Below are 21481 nucleotides of genomic sequence, written 5' to 3'. Positions count from 1 at the left end.
CAGGGAGTAAATTTTGACCCTTCTTAGGTGATCATGGAGAGAAGTGGGACTGGGAGAGGAAAAGGGGTACCTATAACCCCCAAAGCTGTACTCCACAGGAAGGGCTGTTTCCAATTATCCTGGGGGAAGGGAGGAGCTGCCTTCTTGGGTGTAAGAAGCAAGGCTTTCAGCACCTCCCGGCAGGGGCGGCATTCCTCTCCTTCCTGCCCAATCCTCCACAGGCAGCCCCTTTCCCTTTGACTGAGGTCCCCACCACGGCCCCCATTGACAGCATCTCTTCAAAGACTCCCATTCTGGGTGTTTGACAAGGTGTGTGAGGAGGGGGGTGGGAGGATGGAGAGGCACCCGAGTGCCGCTGCTGAAGGAGCAAGCCCCTTGCCCCAGCGCTGCATTCTAGAGACCAACAGGAAGCCACCGCGTTTCTCCATTCACTCCTTCACGGGTGTCCTTGACTCTGTCTAGAGGGTGCAGTGGGGCAGCGTTCTTGCACCCTTGCCCTCGGCAGCTGGAAGACCGTAAACAGTGCGGTGTGCAGCCATCAGCGCTGACTTGGCTGTCACTGTCTGCTTAGTCTCTCAGTCACACTCAACTGTCTGCCACTGAGCTCACCCTGACCCCCGGTGCAGCCACCTCAGGAGTGAGATTTCAAACAGGTTTGCTCCTCAGTTTACCAAGTTGCCTAGCAACCATCTAGTCAATGGCATGAGGCCCCACCCCCACCTGCTTGACTTCACACCATGCTCAGCACCTCATTGGCTCCTGCCTGGTCCCACCTCTCAACCCCTGGTTTTGGGAACAATATGCCAGACCCCACAGATGCTGGACAAAGGAACCTACTGATGCTCCCTCCAAACTCCCGCCAGTCACGTGCCACCCCAAACAGACACACAATGACTCCAGCATCATACAAAATCTTTATATTAACTCATCCCCACAGCCCTCTGTCCTTCCTTGTCCCTTCTCATCTTGGTGGTCATCAGGGCTACTGGGGTCTGGTCCCCCTCCACACCACCAGAGCTGAAGCCGCCATTCAGGATGGGCGTGGCATAGAGACAGCAGGGGAAGATCCACCTCCGGCTCGCCTTCATCCCCACTACTGGTGGGCTCCGGAAACATGCGCTGGCCAGAAGCAGTAGCCAGCAGAGGCAAGCTGGGGTGAAGGCTAGAGGAGAGAGAACAATCTGTCAGCACCGAGGCCAGGGTGATTCTACGTGGAGTGGGGGATCCACCTTCCTCCCCAACCCCAGCTCCTCCAGTGAACTGAGGACCTCACTCCATTGGTGCAGTCCTTCTGGGGCAGAAAAGTCATCACAGATTCCAGCTTGCAGTCACTGAGAGCTCCCCGGATGTCCCACACAGAGACATCTCCATTGGTGTTGCCACTCACTAGGAACTGCCCACTCCTGGGAAGGAAGGGAAGCTTGTGGGTAGACGCATCCCTCTGGGGGTAAAAGCCATTCCTACCCGGGGGCCTAGGATGCAGCCAGACTCTGTCAGACATCCTTGAACCTGGAAAGAGCCACAGCCACTTACGGGTCCACATCAAAGTAGATGCGCTGATTGGTGCTCACTTCCCGACTCAAAGACCACAGGACATAGCCAGGCTGCCGCAGATCCCAGCACAGAAGTTCAGCATCCTGAAGACAACAAGGATCAAAAGTGTGCCCCTCTCCTCCCCCACCGATTCTCTCATTCTCTCTCTCCCCTGCCTCCAACTCAGCCTCCCTGAGTCCCTAAATTGGTTCCTGCCAAGTCATAGGCTTTGGGCTCTGACCAATACCTTTCGGGCTCCTGAGAAGAAGAGGTTGCCATCGGGGTGAAAGCAAAGGTGGGTGACACCCGCTTGGTGGCCTCCCAGCAAGGCAAGAGGAGAACCATCATCACAGGCATACAGGCCTATGGTCCGGCCATAGGAGCCGCAGGCATAAAGGGGCTGGGAGGGGCTGAAGGCTAGACAGGAGATGATGCCACTCTGGCCTTGCTTTTTGGCTGGAGAAGAAACAAGAGAGCAGTTAGCACAGGGCAGTTTGCAGTACCTCTGTATCCACAATGCTGACATGCAGGAGGGACTCATCCCCCCACCCTGTCTGTCACATCTGAAGTTCTCTGATGCTTCCCAGATCACTCAGGCCCCCTCTCCCCGCTTCTCTCCCACTTTCTCCTGGAAGGCCTGGAGAGCTATGGGTCTACAGGAAATGGACTCCCTCCTCCTTTGGTTCCATAAAGTTTAGTGGCACAGCGCTTGCCTTATACAAGACCCTGGGTTCAATCCCAGGCACTGAAAAAAAAGAATAAAATAAAAATAATTTCTAGCTATTAGCAAGGTTTTGAGAGCACCAAGTACGCATTTGACAGGCATGGATGGGTTAGGAGTTAACCCAGCCTTCTAGCCAACTGGTTGACCGTGGGAGAACTTCCTCCATGCCCAGAGTGGGTGTCTCCTCTGCAGCTGGCAAGTGCCTCCCCGGCTTGGACGGAGGATAAGAATCCCCCAGCTCCTTCACAAGGCCCCTTCGCAGGTGCCACTCTTCTATCTCCTCCCCCTCCGAGGCTTACCAAACGTGGCTCGCACCTCGCAGTCTCTACCAGGCCTGGACGTGGAGAAGACTCGCACGGTCCGGTTGAAGCCACAGAAGAGTTGGGAACCATCCGGCGAGAAGCAGAGTGAGTGGGCAGCTGTCAGCTCGTCCTAGGGGCAGGAGAGGGCTGCAAACAGGCCTGCGGAGCTTCAGCTGCCTTCCGAAAAGGAAGGCGGGGTTACAGTGAGCACAGGGGCTGGGCAGGGAAGTCGGTACCAGGTGGTTGTAGGCGCGGAAGGAAGCCCGGAGTTCTCCAGTGAATGCGTCCCAGATGTGAATCGGGTTCTCCCGACTGCTGCTGGCTACACTGAGAGAAACACGGACACTGAGGCCTGGCACCCAGCCCTCTCGGCTTTCATCAGGAGGGCACACTGAGCACCTTCCCCCGCCCTCCCGGTAGCCCTGGCAGCCTAAGGAGAGGCCTCCTTGAACCTGGGTGTGTGGGCTGGGTAAGGAGATGATGGGAACGCATGATGAGGGGCACATGATGGACATCACGTGCATCACTTACTAGGAGGTGTCTGGCTGGGCGGAGGACATCTGAGAATACCAGCAGTAATCATAGATGGTGTCACCCTCCGCCATTCGAAGGACAGGAACCTGGACAGAGGTGTGGGAATGCTGGGGTCACTGGCAGGGGAAAACAGGTGAAAGCTTGGGCCCCTCCCCTAGGGGGTGTTGTGACTCAGTGGAGGACTCCCGAGGGAGAAGGAAGCAGATGACAGAAAGAGCAGTCTTTACTGTCCAAGCTTGTAACGCAGCAGGCTCTGATGTCAGGCTAGGGCCACCGAACACGGTCAATCTCAATCTCAGGAGAGAGTCATCGTCGTTTGCTTTTTTTTGGTCTGGTTTTTTTTTTTTTCGAGACAGGGTTTCTCTGGGTAGCCCAGGCTGGCCTCAAACTCACCGAGATCCACCTGCCTCTGCCTCCCAAATGCTGAGATTAAAGGCTTGCGCCATCACCTCCAGGCCATAAAATTTTTTTAAACACTTACACAAGACACAAATAATACCCTAATCTAGAGACAAAGAACCAAGCAGGTTCTATGCCATTTTACACTTTAAAGATTATCAGACCTTAGGATTTAGCTCAGCGGCAAAGACTTTTTCGACTCACACATCACGCTACACACATGTGGAAGTCGGGGAACAACACATCCTCCCTTTCCCACATGGGGGTCCTGGAAATCTAACTCAGATCTTAGACTTGTGCCCCCCAGACAGGGTTTCCCAGATCCCAAATGGGCCTTGAACTTCTGAGCTCCCTGCTGGCACCTCCAGGGGACAGGGTTGCAGGTGCATTATCACACCTGCTTATGCCCTGCTGGGGAAGGAACCCAGGGCTTCATGCACGTGAGACAAGTGTTTACCAACCAGGCTCCATCCCCAGGAAATGTACAAACATTTAACAGCAAAATAAGGGCCACGGACCCACCTCAGTAGGAGAATACTTGCCTAGCAGGCGTCAGGCCCCAGGTTTAATCTTTACTACCACAAACAAGCAAATGCCTATAGCCTTTCTATCCAGTTGAAGAAAAGGTTAGAGTGTGGTATCTCTTGCCTGTAATCCCAGCACTTGAATAGAGACAGGAGTCCTTGTGCGTTTAAAACCAACTTGGAATACTTAAAGAATTCCAGGTCAGGACTGGCAAGATGGCTTAGTGGATAAAGGCATTTGCCTTTTTTTTTTTTTAAATATTTATTTATTTATTACGTATACAATGTTCTGTCTGTGTGTATGTCTGCAGGCCAGAAGAGGGCACCAGACCTCATTCCAGATGGTTGTGAGCCACCATGTGGTTGCTGGGAATTGAACTCAGGACCTTTGGAAGAGCAGGCAATGCTCTTAACCACTGAGCCATCTCTCCAGCCCCAAGGCATTTGCCTTTTATTAGGTGGATCAAGGCCAGCCTTCTTCTTCTTTTGTTCTTCCAGACTGGGTTTCTGTGTAGCTTCAGAGCCTGTCTTGGAACTCACTCTGTAGACCAGGCTAGTCTCTAACTCACAGAGATCCACCTGCCATTGCATCTGGATTGCTGGGATTAAAGGTACAGGCCACCATGCCTGGCAAAAATAATAAATTTTTTAAAAAAGGGGGGGCTGGAGAAATGGCTCAGTGGTCCAGAGCCCTGGCTGCTCTTCCAGGGGGCTCAGGTTCAATTCCCAGACCCCACACAGCAGCTAACAACTGTGTCTATCTCCAAGATCTGATACCCTCACACACGTACACCAGGCAAACCTCAAACAAAAGATCAATGCAAGAGGCAAGCGGATCTCTGTGAGTTCAAGGTCAGCCTTGTCTACAAAGCAAGTTCCAGGAGAGTCAAAGCTGTTACACAGAGAAACCCTGTTTCAGGGGGGGGAAATTAAAACTAAATAAATAAAATCAATGCAGATTAAATAAATATATATTTTTAGACACTGCCTCAAAAGCTGGAACACAGGGGCTGGGGTGTGGCTGAGCAGGCGGGTTGCTTGCCTAGCATTCACAAAACGCTAGGCTTGAACCAGGAATAAATGGCTCATGCCTGGAACCCCAGAATCTCAGCACTCCAGAGATAGGCAGGAGGATAAGAAGTTTAAAGTCAGCCAGGGCTACTCGAAAGTCTGACTCAAAAACAAAACAAGAGGGCTGGAGAGATGGCTCAGAGGTTAAGAGCACGGACTGCTCTTCCAGAGGTCCTGAGTTCAATTCCCAGCAACCACATGGTGGCTCACAACCTTCTGTACTGAGATCTGGTGCCCTCTTCTGGTTTGCAGGCATACATGGAGGCTGAACACTGTGTACATAATAAATAAAAATCTTAAAAAAAAAAAAAATAGAGGTGAGGGTGTTGAGTTGGTTCAGTGGGCAAAGGTATGTGCGGTGCAAACCTGGCAACCATAGTTTGATCTCTGGAACCCATGTAAAGACAGGAGAGGAGCTGGGCAGTGGTGGTGCACACCTTTAACCCCAGCACTCGGGAGGCAGAGACAGGCAGTTCAAGCCAGCCTGGTCTATAGAGCGAGTTCCAAGACAGACTCCAAAGTTACACAGAAAAACCCTATCTTGAGGGGAAAAAAAAAGGAGAGCACAAACCTGTCACCTGATTCTCATGAAGGCCAAAGCACACCTGTGCCCATGCCTTCGCATCACACACACGCTAATAAACAACAGCAATAGAAACAAATCATTTTAAGTTGACAGTTTTAGTGCTGTGCTGGAGTGTAGCTCAAAGTCCTGGCTGTGATCCTCACCACTACAAAAACAAACAATACAGGCAACGCCAGGAAGATAAAGAACGCCAGGCACTTTTAGATGTAGCTGCTGAGAGTAGAGAGCTGAGCGCTCTGGAAAAAAAACAGGCAACTCTCACAGCTGGAGGCCGGTCAGCCTTTGGCTAAACTGTTCTGCTTGCTGGCTGTGAAATGGTGTTTCGTCATGGCATAACTTGGGATTTCCATCCATACCGTACAGTTGTAGGGTGAAGGTGAGACCGTTTGTCCTGCTATTTTTTATTTTTGTCTATATAGGGTTTCACTTAGTCCAGGTTGGCCTCAAACTCATTATGTGGCTGTCAAGGTTGGCCTTGAACTACTGTGTCTCTTTGTTTCCCAAGCGCTAGGATGAGCCTCACATGCGGCTTCATCTTCTCTGTATTTAGGCCCATCGTGCCATCATTTTTGCCTTTTTTCTGCTAGGTTGTTCTCTTCTCCACAGTTTACACAGTGTTTACACACTATGGACACCGATCCTTCGTAAGCTACTTGCTGACGTCACCAACCACGACTTCATCTCCTGCCCCATCAGCCTGAATCCTACAGCTGACCAGCTGGGGCACAGCTCCACTCGCATCCCACAGGCACCTCAGACTCTGCTGCTCCGGGGCCCCACACCGGCTTGAAAATCCACTCTGTGCTCCTATTAAATCCACTCTGTGCTCCTATTACAGCTGCTCCAGCTGTCAACCTGACGGAACTCTAGAGTCACTAAGGAAAAGGGAACCTCAACTGAGGAATTTCACAGATGCCCTGTAGGTACTGTAGGCCTGTGGGCATTTTCTGGTTGATGTAGGAGGGTGCAGCCTGCTCTAGGTGGTGAGCCTAGAACATATAAGATAGCTGACCATAAGCTTGGGAACAGCCAGGAAGGAGGCAGTGCCGCTCTTTGGTCTCAATCACAGCAGAAAAACGAACCAGAACAAAACCCATCCTCGACTGTCATCCTTTCTACTCCAGGTCTGTCCCAACACAAGGGTTTGCCAATTCCCCTCCAGGGCTCCCTGGAATCGGTTTTCTCCCCTCCGTCATCTCCTGATAGCCCATGACAAGCCACTGCCTCCTTGGTAGCACCTCTGCAACAGCCTGAGTGTTCTCAGACCACCCACCGATCTCCAAGCTGGACGAGACCTTAGTAAGCTGGGGATCTACATAGAATCACTCTCCGGCTAAGATGTTCCAGAGACTCCATGTAGCCCTTTCCCTTATAAAGACTCCATCACCTCAGCTACCAAGGCTCATCTCAGCCCACTTCCTTAAAACAATCACAATATCCACTGCTTTGACTCTCATGAGAGAGCAACTCCATATGTTCTGAGCCACAGGCTTTCCAGAACTGGTCTTTGTTTTTAGTGTTATTCCTTCCCCTCCCCTGTGACTGACTCCTCCGGCAGAATCGAATCCCTCCAGGTCCTAGGTGCTGCTTCCTCTGCTGCACCCTCCCTGCTTTACGTTCCCAAGCCCTCCAGGCTCCTCACTGCCATCCCGAACGCGAGAGTCCTGTTGGCCCTGCTCATCACTGTCCTCTCAACGTCCAGGGCAAGATCACAGGCAAAGGATTTGCTCATTTGTTTACTTTCATTTTACATGTATGAGTGCTCTGCCTGCATGCGTGTATGCATGCCACATGTGTGCCTAGAGCGCTCAAGGTCAGAAGAGGGCGTCTGATCCCCTGGAATTGGAGTCACAGGTGGTTAGGAGCCATTATGTGGGCGCTGAGAACTGAACCCAGATCCTGGGCAGGATCACTCTTAACCACCCTGCGACCTCTCCAGCCCTAGTAAGTAATGTTTTCATGAGCAAATGGAGACAGCAACACTGTTGCAGTAACATAGCACCCAAAATAATTAGATCGTGAATTAAGGAGTGAAGAGGGCGATTAGAAAGATTAGACAGGCTTAATGAGACCTGCTAATGTAACGATGTGGAGTGGTAGGAAGGAGATTACAGGATGAGACCCCGGTTTCTGGCTTGGATCGCTGAGGCCACAGAGATGGTGGAGGACTTATGAGACACAGAGAGGCTATGAAGCCAACATCCTCTGAAGTAGAATCAGAACAGACTTTGCAAGGATAAAAGAACAATCGCCTAGCTCTGGCCCTGGGGGATGAGGATACCTCCACCCCCATTCTGAAAAGGGTCTCTGGAGAGGGCCAGAGTAGCAGTGAGAACAAGTGGGAGTTCTAGAAAGCTCTGTGAAAAGATGGAGACAGTAAGAGGGGACACTGCATAGGGAGGGGAACTATTTCACACAGGTACACAGGAATTCAGTCATCTCTCAGTACCCAAGAGGCGCTGATGCCAGGACCCTCCCCCACAACACAAAAGCTGTTGTGGTCAGTCCTACAGACCGTGTGTATGCTGCAGGATCTGCAGAGCCTACCCCCTCTCAGATGCGCCAATCTCTAGGTCACTTTTCATTACTAATAAAATGTAAATGACGCATTGAGAGTTGCTGTGCCTCATGCGGTGTAGGAAGTGTAGTAACAAGGGAAGAAAAGTTCCAAACATGTTCAGGACAGGGGTTCTGCTTATTATTTACTTATCTATTTAATTTTACACCCAGCCGCAGCCTTCCCCCATCCTGCAGATATACAGATGCCAGAAGCATGAACAGAGGACCAACTGTCTCCCAAACTGTGTTCATACACGAGGCAAGCAGTGAGTTCTCAGACATGAAAAGTGAGAGGACTGAGCTAGAACTAACGGCACACGCCTGTAATTCCACACATGGGAGGCTGAGGCAGGATGAGCACAGCTTCAATCAGGGTCAGTCTGGGATACTAAGACTCAGTCTGAAAAAAAGGAGTCGCAGGTGACGACACAGCTCTGGCTAACAAACATGTATAAAAACCAAGCAAGGGTTTGAACCCCAAAACTGGGGTAGGGGGAAAAAGCCAGAGAGAATACTTTTAAAAAATGAGGTTGCAGTAGACCAATTTCACCCACATATTGCTAAACGCAAGAAAGTAATGATGTAAGAAAATTTTGAAAACAATTTCTGTATCATAAACCATTAATATACAGAGAAATACCTACACAGAGACATGTGTAGACTGTTGAGCTAAAGTGTTTTTTAAAATCTCATGGAAAAGGCCGGGCGGTGGTGGCTCACGCCTTTAATCCCAGCACTCAGGAGGCAGAGGCAAGCGGATCTCTGTAAGTTCGAGGCCAGCCTGGTCTACAAGAGCTAGTTCCAGGACAGGTTCCAAAGCTACAGAGTAAAGCCTATCTTGAAAAACAAACAAAAATCTCATGGAGGAACCTGACTCTGCTTCTCTGCTGGATGAGACAGGTCTGTCTTTACCACAGCACTAGGGAGGCAGAGGCAGGTCCATCTCTGAGGTCCATGCCAGTCAGGGTTACAAAGTGAGACCTTGTCTCAAAACAAAACAAAAACCCACAGAAAACAAACAAGCAGAGAGGGAGAAGAAGAGAGGAAAACAAAGGGGCTTCCAGAAACAAAAGGGAGAGAGGAAGGAAGGAAAAGACCACTTACTTAAAGCACCAGGAGGAAGCCGCTGGAAACAGCGCTGCACAGCCAGGCTGCTCTGACCTCTCAATCCTCCTGCCTCAGCCTCCTGACTGTAGACTACCACGGGCACTGGCCACCACACCAGCTGGCAATCTGCAGAATAATGTGTGCTAGGAGAATCCTAGAAACCCAAATGTCCAAAAGGGAAGAAAAGGGTTTTGTTTTGGTTTTTTCAACAAAACCTACCAAAAGCACTCAACAAACGCCATTAGACACAAGAACTAGGGAGCCTGGACCACTGTGAGAAACATTTAGTACATTATTGTTAAAAAGGAAAAAGCAAGGAGCGGAGTTGGAGAGATGGCTCAGAGGTTAAGAGCACTAGCTGCTCTTCTAGAGGTCCTGAGTTCAATTCAAAGCAACCACATAGAGGCTCACAACCATCTAAAATGAGATCTGGTGCCTCTTCTGGTGTGTATATGTTAATAGAACATTGTATGCATAATAAATAATAAATAAATCTTTGAAAAAAAAAAGGAAAGGAAAAAGCAGGAAAGAAAACCATGTACTACAGAATTACAAGCACATAATCGACTCCCGTATTTGGACACAGCTTTCAGAAACAATGGCAATGAAGTTCAAGGGCTGAGTTCTATAAAGTGGCAGGCAGTGGTGGTTCTCTGTTTTGAGGCTATAGCTCAGAACGGCTTAAAGCTCACTACACAGCCCAGGCTGGCCTTAAACTCACACCAGCCCTTCTGCCCCAGCCTCCCAAGTGCTGAGATTCTTAGGCATGAGCCACCACTGTAGGATCTCATTCTCTATTCTCTCTCCTTCCCATCTCTCTGTATGCGTGTACATAAGGCCCCAAGCATGGTAGGCAAGCAGTTCCACTCCCAGGGGGTTGTGATGGCCAATAGTTTTCAATGTTTATTACTGTGTGTGAGCGTGCACACACTATGTCACAGTGCACACAAGTCAACCAGAGGACAAATTTGTGAAGTTGGTTCACTCCTTCCATCTTTATGTGAATTCTGGTGACCCAACAATTCTGGTGATGTGTTACCAGGCTGGCACGCGGAGGGCCTCTACTGTGATAGTTAACGCTGATGATCAACATGCCAGGACCTAGGATCACCTATGAGATAACCTGTCAGGTCTGTGAGGGGGATTTCTTTTTTTTTTTTTTTAAATATTTATTTATTATGTATACAATGTTCTGTCTGTGTGTATGCCTGCAGGCCAGAAGAGGGCACCAGACCTCATTCCAGATGGTTGTGAGCCACCATGTGGTTGCTGGGAATTGAACTCAGGACCTTTGGAAGAGCAGGCAATGCTCTTAACCACTGAGCCATCTCTCCAGCCCCCTGTGAGGGGGATTTCTGGACTGGATTACCTGATATAGCAGGACCTACCCTCAACGGGAGAGGTTCCGCTCTATGGGCTTGGGTCCTCCTGGGCTGGATAAAAAGGATAAAAAGGGTGGAGTACCAGCTTCCCACACCTCCGTGCTTCCTGACTGATGACAGGGGCCCGATGCCATGACTTCCCTGCAGTGATGGACTATACCCTCAAACTGTGACCAAAAGCAACTCTTCCTTCAGTTGCTCTCTAAGATATTGTCACAGCAAGGAGAAAACTAACCACACCTCAGTGTCCTTGTTTCTCCATAACCAAGCCCCTATATCCCAGCGTCTAACCACCCCCGCCTGATGCAGCCTCTCTACTATACCAGAGCCCCTGGTCTTCAGACTCCCCCAGTGTCTGCCTAGGAACCAGGGCTTTTTACCTCCTCCCTGAACTCACCTATCTGTAGCCTCTGATCTGGGTAGCCATTTAGCACCAGGCCACCCTTCTTTCTGGAAGCCATGAAGACTCACAGGAACATTCGTCAGTCAAGATGTCCCATGCAATCTCAGCACATGTGAGGCCAAAGAGGATCAGTATATGACTGACACCTCTGCCTGACTTGGAACACAGAGAGTCCCAGGCCAGCCAGGGATACATGGAGACTGACTCAAAACAAACAGGGCTGGTAGATGGTTGAGCAGTTAAGATGGTTGAGCAGTTAAGAGCATACACTGCTCTCTTGCGTAAGCTCTGTTCCCAATCCCATGCCAGGCAGTTCCAGGGATCCAACACCCTCTCCTGGCCCCTGTGGGTACCTGCACTCACATATACAGAAATAGACAAAAAAAGAGAAAAAGAAAAAGAAAAGTAAATAAAAAATAGATCTTAACAACAACAACAAAAAAAGCCAGGCATGGTAATATATGCCTTTAATCCCAGCATTCTGGAGGCAAAGGCAGGTGGATCTCTATGAGTTCAAGGCCAGCCTAGCGTATAAAGAAGTTCCAGCACAGTGACGCACATACAAAGAAACCCTGTCTTGAAAAAAAAAAAAAGACACAGAAACAAAAGACAAGCACAAACATATCCCTTATCCCCAGGCACTAGAGAAGCCCATCTTCCGGCTTACCTAGCATTACATTGGCACACATGCTATTCCATATTCCCGAATCTGTCTTAAATTACTCTGTCAGCTCCCCCAAATCCTTACTTAGCTAAGGATTTTCAATATTCATACTCCAGGATCTAAAATCACCCTTCTTTTCTTCTTCTTGGAACCCCATTCACCCTCCAGAACTTGCCAGGCCCTGGCTATCCCATGCCCTCTTGAGCTGCAATGGCTTTCCGGCTCACTCCCCTCCTCTGTATATACTTCACCTGGAGACTCAACCTTCCTACGGGTTGCTTTTTTGTTTGTTTTGGTTTTGGGTTTTTTGTTTTTTTCACTTTTAAGCTGGAGGTAGGCCATGATTCACTATTTAGACAAGGGTGAACTTGGCCTTCTGATCCTCCTGCCTCCATCCCTAATGCTGGGGTTACAGATGTGAATCACCACATCCATTTTATCAAATGCTAGGGACCAAACCCAGGGATTTGTGTGCCAGGCAAACAGTCTACCAAGTGGATAAATCCCTGTCCTCTTCACACTCTCCAGTTATTGATATCAACCCACATCTCCATTCTCCCCTATTTTTTGGAGGCAAAGAGCCTCTCTGTGCAGCCCTGGATGACCCAGAACTCGCTATATAGACCAGGCTGGCTTCTGCCTCCCAAGCCCTACGTTTATGGCACATGCCACCATGGCTGGCTTCCTTTTCTTTCTTATTCTCTGCAACCTACCCACCTGGTTCTGCATTTGCTTCCTACAGATCCTTCTGTTGTCTTTATTATTGCTGCTCTGTGTGTATGGTGTATGTATAAGCATGGGTATACACACACCACAGTGCATGGTGGAGCTCAGAGGACAACTTTTAGGGGTCAGCTCTCTCTGCACCATGGGCTGCATGAATTGAACTCGGGTGTTAGGATTGCTCAGCAAGCACTCTGACCTTCTTGGTCCTCTCACTGGCCTATAATCTTTTTAAAGATGTTTAATCCCACCACTTGGGAGGCAGAATCAGGCAGAGCTCTGTGAGTTCAAGGCCAGCCTGTTCTACAGAGAATTCCAGGACAGCCAGGACTACAAAGACAAACCCTGTCTCGGGGGAGAAAAAAAATGGAAAAGTACATGAGTTTTTTGGCTGCCTGTATGTCTCTGCACCACACGTGTGCCTGGTACCCGCAAAGGAAGGCCAGAAAAGGGCATCGGATCCCTCAAACCAGAGTATGTAGACTAGTGTGAGCTGCCATGTGAGTTCGGGGAATTGAACCTGGGTCCTCGGGAAGAAGAGCCAGTGCTCTTAACTACTGAGCCATCATCTCTCCAACCCTCCCTACTCTCATTCTTAAACTTTCATTTCCACAGGAACTATGAATTCACTGTCCTCTTCCAGATACCACTGTTACTCGCCCCTGTATTCCTTCAGGTCTCTGCTCAGGTGTCTGTCACCTTAATAGCGAGGTCTTCCTCAAGTAATCTTTTCACTGCTGTCTTAAACAAAGCCTCACCATGTAGCCCTGGCTGGCCTGCTCAGAGATCCACCTGCCTCTGCCTTCTGTGCTGGCATCCAAGGAGTGTGCGGGGCTGGAGAAGTGGCTCAGCAGGCAAGAGCATGCACGTGTTCTCTTCCAGAGAACTGGGGTTCAATTCCCACCTCCCATGTGGTGGCTTACAACCATCTGTAATTCCAGTCCCAAGGGATCTGGTGTCCTCTTCTGGCACCTGTGAGCACCAGACATGCAAATGGCAAAGACATACATGCAGGCAAAACACCATGTACATTACAAAAATAAATCAATCAATAAAGGTGTGCACCACTATGCCTGGCCTAATCACCCGGTTTAACGCTGTAGCTGGATCCAGCTGCTCTTCCCTGCTCTACTTTCTCTGTGGCATCTATCAGGTAACATTTTACTTTGCTGCCTCTTTCATACCTATTTCTTTCTGTCCTGAAACTAGCTCCTGTAGACCAGGCTGGCCTCGAACTCATGGAGATCTGCTTGCCTCTGCCTCCCGAGTGCTGGGATTAAAGGTATGAGCTACCACTGCCTGGCTCATACTTATTTCTTCCCACAAAACATAAGCTTCCTAAGGACAGGACTTTTGCCTGTTTTATGCCTGACTACTCCTCAGGACATAAAATATGCTGTTCACAGAATGTTCAACAAAAGCACACTGACCCCGACAGGCAGAGTGACACATGCCTACAGCCGCTATCACTGAGGAGTCCAAAGCAGAAAGACCCCCTGAGTCCAGATTTTTTTTGTTTTTTTGTTTGTTTGATTTGTTTTTTTGTTTTCAAGACAGAGTTTCCTTGTATAACCTTGGCTGTACTAGAACTTGCTTTGTAGACCAGGATGGCCTTAAACTCACAGAGATCCACCTGTCTCTGCCACCATGCCCAGCTTTGAGTCCAGTCTGAGAGATGCAATGAGACACTAACCACAAAATGCAGACTACGTCCCTGTGAGCCACCACAAGGCTGAGAGGAGGTGACTCTCCCTTCTCTGCTGCTGTCTTTCAGAGCCTGGCCAGACCCTGCACGAGGGAGGTCCCTGAGCCTCTTCATGCTCTCTGCAACCCTCTCTCGCCATGTAGCGAACATCAATGTGCGCAACTCAAATGTCTCTGAAACTGAACAACAAAAACAACCACACAACAGAAAACATGAAGAGGAGGGCCAGGGCTGCAGCTCTGTGGTCAAGTGCCTACCTAACATGTACCAGACACACAGAAACCGGAAGAACAAAAGCACTGGACAAACGACTACTGAAAGAAGCGATGTGGGCCTGTCCTGTGCCGGGGATCTGCTTCCTCAGCACCTAGAGCCATTCCCCTCAGCTGGTATCTGCCACGAGTGGGCTGTGCCACCAAAGTGGTACTACCACCTCTAACCATCAAGTTCACCTCCTCCATTTTTACAATTATCCATTCGGTTTCATCAGAAACCTATTTATAGGGTGGAGAAATGGTTTGGGGGCTGTTCAGGGGTAAAGACCTTAGTTCAATCTCCCACAACCCACTTAGGCAGATACAGTAGCTCCTGCCCGGAATCTCAGAACTATGACAAGATAGTAGAAACACGACAATCCCCAGAAGCCTGCAGGCTACATGTAGCAGTGAACAAGAGACCCTGTCCAAAGGACATGGAAAGCAAAGATCAATGCCCAGGGTTGTTTCCTGACCTCTGCTTGTCCCAAAATGGGCACACACAGAGATCATACATACACACAAAGGTTCTCTTCTTCTCTTCTCTTCTCTCTCTCTCTATTTTCAAGACAAGGATTCTGTGTAACAGCCCTGGCTGTCCTGGAACTCTGTAGACCAGGCTGGTCTCAAATTCACAGAGATCCACCTGCCTCTGCCTTCCAAGTGCTGGAATTAAATGGGATTAAAAAAATGTGCCACCATCGCCTGGCTCTCTCTCTTTAACATGAATTGATGTTTTGCTTACATATATGTCTGTATGAGGTGCCAGATCCCCTGGAACTGGAGATACAGACAGTTGTGAGCTGCCATGTGGGTGCTGGGAATTGAACCCAAGTCCTCTGGAAGAGCAGCCAGTGCTCTTAACCGCTGAGCCATCTCCCCAGCACCCACAAATGTTTTTATTTTTTAAATCTATGTTTACAAGCAGGGTATAAGTATAAAAGAATCAGGAGTTCAAGGTTATCTTCAACTACTTACGAAGTTCAAGGCCAATCTAGGGACATGACCTTATCTTGGTGGGGAAGCTGAAAATCCAGAGGCAGTCATAGGAGGATCTCTGTGAGTTTGAGGCCAGTCTGGTCTACACAGTGAGTTCCAGTCAAGGCTCCATAGTAAAACCCTGTCTCAAAAATATTAAAAAGGGGCTACAGAGATGGCTCCGTGACCGAGCATGGTCTGCTCCTCTAGAGGGCCTATGTTAGATTCCCAGTAGCATGGCAGACCACAACCATCTGTACATAGAGAGTTTCACACCAGCCAAGGCCTTATAAAGTATACCCTGTCTCAAAAAAGAGCATTAAACAAGGTCACGAGTTGGGGTCTCCTGATAAGACTGTGGCTATGTAGTACAAGGAAGAGGTTAACAGTTTAGCTTAGTGGTAGAGGCTCAACAAGGAGCATGGGGGTGGAAGAAACTGTTTCTACAATCCAGCTCTTCAATCTTAAACTTCCCAGCACTACCACTCAGCCCTTGGTTTTGTGAGACACAGTCTTGGAATATAACCTATGTTACCTTGAACTCCCAATTCTCCCCCTCAGCTTCCCAAATGCTGGGATTACAGGTGCACACAATGCCTAGAAAGAGATCTTTCCCTTCTTTCAGTGGTTTGGGACGAGGTGCTAGTTGTTAATGGGCACAGGGTTAGCTGTTAACAGGGGACTGGGTGCTGATTGTTAACGGGGGAAATGGGATGCTGGTTGTTAACAGGGGAAACGGGATGCTGGTTGTTAACAGGTGGCGGTGTGCTATTTGTTAAGGGGGACAGGGTGCTGATTGTTAACAGGGGGAACGGGGTGCTGGTTGTTAACGGGGGAAAAGGGGTGCTGGTTGTTAACAGGGGCGGTGTGCTATTTGCTAACGGGGGGAGGAGGCAGTGTGCTATTTGTTAAGGGGGACAGGGTGCTGGTTGTTAAACTGGGGGATGGGGTGCTGGTTGTTAATGGAGGAACGGGGTGCGGATTAAACGGGGAACAGGGTACTAGTTGTTAATGGGGGGAATGGGATGCTGGTTGTTAACAGGGGAGCGGGGTGCTGGTTAATGGGGAACAGGGTGCTGATTGTTAACGGGGGGAACGGGGTGCTGGTTGTTAACAGGGGACAGGGTTAGTTGTTAATGGAGGACAGGGTGCTACTTATCCCAGAACTTACTATGTGACTAGACTAGGCAGGCTCCCTAGTGCTGGGATTACAAACCCTGGCCGGGACATCCAGCTAAATCTTTTCTTTATAAATGACACAATCTCAGCTATTCCTCCCTCTCTGTAGGACCACCCCTAGCACACGACCACCACTTAACAACCCCTTCCGTGGCCCCACATCCCTCTTATCACTGATCCTTTTCCTGGCTTGGAGATGTAGATCAGTGATCAAACATTTCTTGGCTCCCTTCCTTTCCATAGCACAATTCCAAATAATTGCCCATTGTTTTTCCCTTACCCATTTTAACCGACTTCTGCCTCCATCTCTCCTCTGGAAGTGCTCTTATCTGGGTCCCTTGTGTTCCCTGTGGTCACCCTCTAAAGACTCCTAGCTCCTCTCAGCACCACTTATCAGGACTCCTTGGCTTCTGCGCATTAGATGTCACCTCTCGGGGCTGGAGAGAAGTCTTAGGAGTTAAGGGTGGGTAGGTGGCTGGACAGTGGTTGTGCACCCCTTTAATCCCAGCACTTGGGAGGCAGAGACAGGCGGATCTCTGTGAGTTCAAGGTCAGCCTGGTCTACAGAACGAGTCCCAGGGCAGTCAGAGCTACACAGAGAAACCCTGTCTCAAAAAACAAAGTAAAACAAAACAAAAAGAACAGGTAGATACTGCTCTTCCAGGGGACCCAAGTTAAGTTCCTTTTTTTTCTTTTGGGGGAGGGGGTTGGTTGGTTGTTGTTGGATTTGTTTTTGGAGACACGGTGTTGCTTAGTAGCCCTAGCTGTCCTGGAACTCACTATGTAGACCAGGCTGGCCCCAAACTCCTGAGTACTGGACAGAAGTCTGAGATGACCATTACTCCAGCTGCAGGGATCCAATGCCCTCTTCTAACCTCCAAGGGTAATGAACACACGTTATACACACACACACATACAAATTTAAAAATAAATCTTTAAAAGAGTCTCCATGCCGGGCGATGGTGGCGCACGCCTTTAATCCCAGCACTCGGGAGGCAGAGGCAGGCGGATCTCTGTGAGTTCGAGACCAGCCTGGTCTACAGAGCTAGTTCCAGGACGAGCTCCAAAGCCACAGAGAAACCCTGTCTCGAAAAACCAAAAAAAAAAAAAAGAGTCTCCATTTCTACTGCCCCTCCCTGACCTGTACTCCTAAAGTGCTAGCTTCTGCAAGGCTGTTTTTGTTTTATGACTTGAGACAGGGTCTTACTATGTAGCCCCTGGCTAGCCTGGAACTCACTCTATAGACCAGGCTGGCTTCACACTCACAAGAGACTCGTCAGACTCTGCTTCCTGAGTGTTGGGATTAAAGGAGTGTTCCCTGACACCCCACTTCTGCAGAGTTTTTGCTGTCTTCTGCAGTGTTGGAAACTGAACCAAGGGTCTCTTGAATACTAGGTAAATGCAAAGGCACAGAGCTATACCCCTAGCCTGAAGCAGTATGTCCTAGTCACCCTCAACTTTCTGGTTTTTACCTTCAAAGCAGTTTTTTTTCCTGTTTCTTAAAGAGATGAGGCCTCGTGCAAATGCAGTGCTACATCCCTGCAACCTAGCCTTGTGATAACACGGCGTTACATCCCTGCAACCTAAGCACTTACAGGTGAAGCCAGCAGACCAGGGATTCAAGGCCATCCTCGGCTATATGGCTACTTTGAGGCCAGCCGTCTCTACATTAACATTAAGATCTTATCTCAAGGGGGCTGGAGAGATGGCTCAGAGGTTAAGAGCACTGACTGCTCTTCCAAAGGTCCTGAGTTCAATTCCCAGCAACCACATGGTGGCTCACAACCATCCGTAATGAGATCTGGTGCCCTCTGCTGGCCTGCAGGCATATACACAGACAGAATACTGTATGAATAATAAATAAATACTAAAAAAAAATTTAAAAAAAAAAAAAGATCTTATCTCAAAGTCTTCATCTGCCATTTACTTCTGAAAGAGCCCAGCCCAAACACAGTGGCCTAGGCTTTGCCGTGCAGTTGAGGATGACCTCAAATTCATCCTCCTGCCTCCACCTCCAGAGGGCCGAGATTACAAGAGTAAGCCAACACACCCAGTTTATGCAGTGCAGGGGCTTGAACACGGGCTTCGAGTGCCAACTGAGCCACCTCCCAAGCAGGCGGTTAACTGCTTGATGACCACCTAGACACACACTGTCACAGAAATCATGACCAGAGAAAACACAGACTCCTGACTAAACAGGCTGACTTCCCTCTAAATGACATCCGTGGCGAAGGAACGTCCTGTCTGTGAACAGGTCACCTGTGGACGTGCCGTCTTCATTGGCAGGAAGGGCTCTAGTGTGTAGGGCTGGCAAAGGGGCGGAGGCAGGCCCTCCCTCTTACCATTTCTGCATATTCCACCGGCTCTCCTTCGCTGTACAGTTCCGGGGGCAGGTTGTAAATCCGTAGGACGTTATCGGCACTATTGGTCAAGATACAGGAACCGTCAGGGGCCCTAAAAACATAGGAAAATTAGAAAACTGGGCAGACCTGATTTCCAGATTTAGGGCTAGGGCTACCTGAGTACATACACCCTTGAGAAAACGCTAGTCAAAAGCTCATGCGGAGGGTGATGGCACGTGTCTATAACCCAGTCAAAAGCTCATGCGGAGGGTGGTGGCACACATCTATAACCCCAGCTACTCGAGAGGCTGAGGCTGAGGAGCTCAAGACCCAGGCCAGTTTGTGCAACTTGGTAAGGCCCTATCAAAAATAAAGCAAATAATGTTGATGATGATAAGACTCGGAGGTAGCTTAGTGGTGAGGTCCAAGCTCACATGTTGGACACACTAGGCTAAATCCACAGTCCCAGAAATGGAAATAAAGATCGACAGGGCAAAGGAAGGAAAAAAAAACCCTAGTCTCAGTATTCGCCAGTATTCTATTACTCCTTAGGCACCTCTAGGTAAGTTTGTGGTTTGTCTGGGTTTTTAGTGTTTTGTTATGCTTTTCTGAGACAGGGTTTCTCTGTGCAGCCTTGGCTGTCCTGTACTCCCTGTGTAGACCAGACTGGCCTTGAACGCAAAGACCCTCCTGCCTCACCTCGAACTCCCAGTCCTTCCTCTATTTCCCAGATGTTGAGATTACAGGATTGTCCCACCACAATGGGCCAAGTATGGGTGGGTTTTAAAATGAAAATCCCTAAGGTGGCCATATCCCCGCCCCGTTGTACTTACCACTTACAGCCTTTCAGGAAGTTCTCGGAGCGGGTGCTGAACTCGGACCAGGAACCAGTGAGGTATCGGGGTACCTGTGAGAAGTTGTAGCTCCAAAAGCTGGAAAGGACATGGAGAAATAAACGGGTCGTCAGAGCAAAATTGGCCTGGGGTGGAGCTGAGGACTGGTGACTGTCGTTTCCACACGTCCAACGTCCTCAGATTCCTGAGTCACTTACGTGTCCCCCTCGACCACTGGACCGGGTTCTTCAGACACACCTTCCATGGCTTCTCCTGACTCCAACGCAGGCTGATTCGTTTCTTCTACAGGATGGCTCACATTTTCAGAAAGTTCTTGCTCCTCGATCCGAGGACTCAACTCACCGGGAGTATTGAACTCTACTTCCAAGGGAGCGGAGGAGATAGGAACTGAGTCCCCTTGTTGTGGCTCCGGGCACACGACCGAGTCAGCTACAGAATCTGTGGCTATCTGGCACTGCTCATCTCCACTGCAAGGCGGTGGTAACAGTTCGGAGTCTGTATTTTTATCCACAGGGGAACCTTGGGGCACCGGAGCTGGGGCCTGGTCAGAAGGGATGCTATCCGGAGCTGACGGTCGCTCCTCCGACGTCTTCATTCTGTAGAGCAAGCGGGGAGGACAGGGGCCGGGCAAGCCTTGTTTGCACCGGCTATCAGCTGCTGAGACCAGATGGCATTAAAGTTCCCAGGGATCCGGGCACAGAGACCCACCGCGCCTGCCTCTCTCTTCCAGGAAGAGTTAGCCGAACCACGCAACTGAGGGCAAACACCGGGAAACCAATGCAGAAAGCAAAGCACCTGGTGTCGCTACGCGCCGCTACAGCTTCTTGCTCTCGCGGGAGTCGGGTCACCTTCCGATTGGCTCTCTGCATCCCGATTAGATTCTGGAGAGGCGAAGCGGGAAGGCACGAGTTTGCCCAACCCTCAAGCGCTAGAGGCTTCTGGGAGTTGTAGTCATCACTCTAGGTCTCGACGAAAAGTACATGAGCTCCCCCTACTGTCCGCTGGGATAATTCTTAAGGTACCTACCCTCCCTGACCTGCAGAGGGTGCTTAGGTTTCTACAATTTTTGCCCCTCTTGAATCTCTTGTCGAGTCAGGCAACCTCAAAATAAGATTTCCTTTCTCTCTCTCTCTCTCTCTCTCCCTCCCTCCCTCCCTCCCTCCCTCCCTCTCTCTCTCTCTCTCTGTCTCTCTCTCTCTCTCTCTCTCTCTCTCTGTCTCTCCATCCCTTCTACTCCCTTCCACCTCCCTCCCTTCTTAGCTTTCAAGTTCTCTATCCCCATAAAATTTTCGTTGCTGTGCAATTGAAGGCTGTGAAAACAACTTTTACAGATAGTGATGTGATAAGGACTGTACAGGAAATTAAACAAGATGGTGTGATATCAAGTATCTTGGAGAACACGTTAGATTGAGATATTAAGAAAAGCCTTTCTAAAGCGACATTTTAGCTGATGAGAAAAAAAAAAAAAGAAACTTAGCTGCCTAAAGCATTTGGATTACCCCCCGTTTCAAAAAGTCAAAAAGATGACAACTATCCAGCTAGATCGGAAAGAGCAGTGCTCAGCGCTCTTCCGAAACGGTTTCCACCAATTTTGTCCTCATAGCTCTGTCTTAAGAGTATTTTTCACAAAGCGTTCGCATGGATAGCAACAACGCAGGG

The 21481-nt window shown here is 49.4% G+C and overlaps 1 protein-coding gene across 2 annotated transcripts; it reads right to left on the bottom strand.

The window, feature by feature from the left end:
- Nucleotides 1-902: 902 nt before the first annotated feature.
- Nucleotides 903-20604, bottom strand: Wrap53 (WD repeat containing antisense to TP53). Of its 2 annotated transcripts, none has more exons than XM_041665069.1 (10): nt 20020-20604; nt 19802-19900; nt 18969-19080; nt 3091-3179; nt 2796-2886; nt 2557-2689; nt 1781-1989; nt 1534-1637; nt 1269-1403; nt 903-1162 (listed from the first exon to the last, which is right to left on the bottom strand). In XM_041665069.1, exons 1-10 carry the CDS (start codon nt 20415-20417, stop codon nt 916-918), a joined length of 1617 nt encoding a protein of 538 aa, XP_041521003.1. In that variant the 5' UTR covers nt 20418-20604; the 3' UTR covers nt 903-915. The 2 variants fall into 2 exon arrangements, with proteins under 2 accessions (XP_041521003.1, XP_041521004.1); XM_041665070.1 differs by having other exon boundaries at nt 950-1162; nt 1274-1403.
- Nucleotides 20605-21481: the final 877 nt, after the last annotated feature.

This window comes from Microtus oregoni, unplaced genomic scaffold (genome assembly GCF_018167655.1).
Source record: "Microtus oregoni isolate MIOR12 unplaced genomic scaffold, Mior012 000015F_ref0000493, whole genome shotgun sequence".
Lineage (NCBI taxonomy): Eukaryota > Metazoa > Chordata > Mammalia > Rodentia > Cricetidae > Microtus > Microtus oregoni.
The sequence above is the reverse complement of the archived record's forward strand: the minus strand, read 5'-3'. Positions and strand labels throughout refer to the sequence as shown.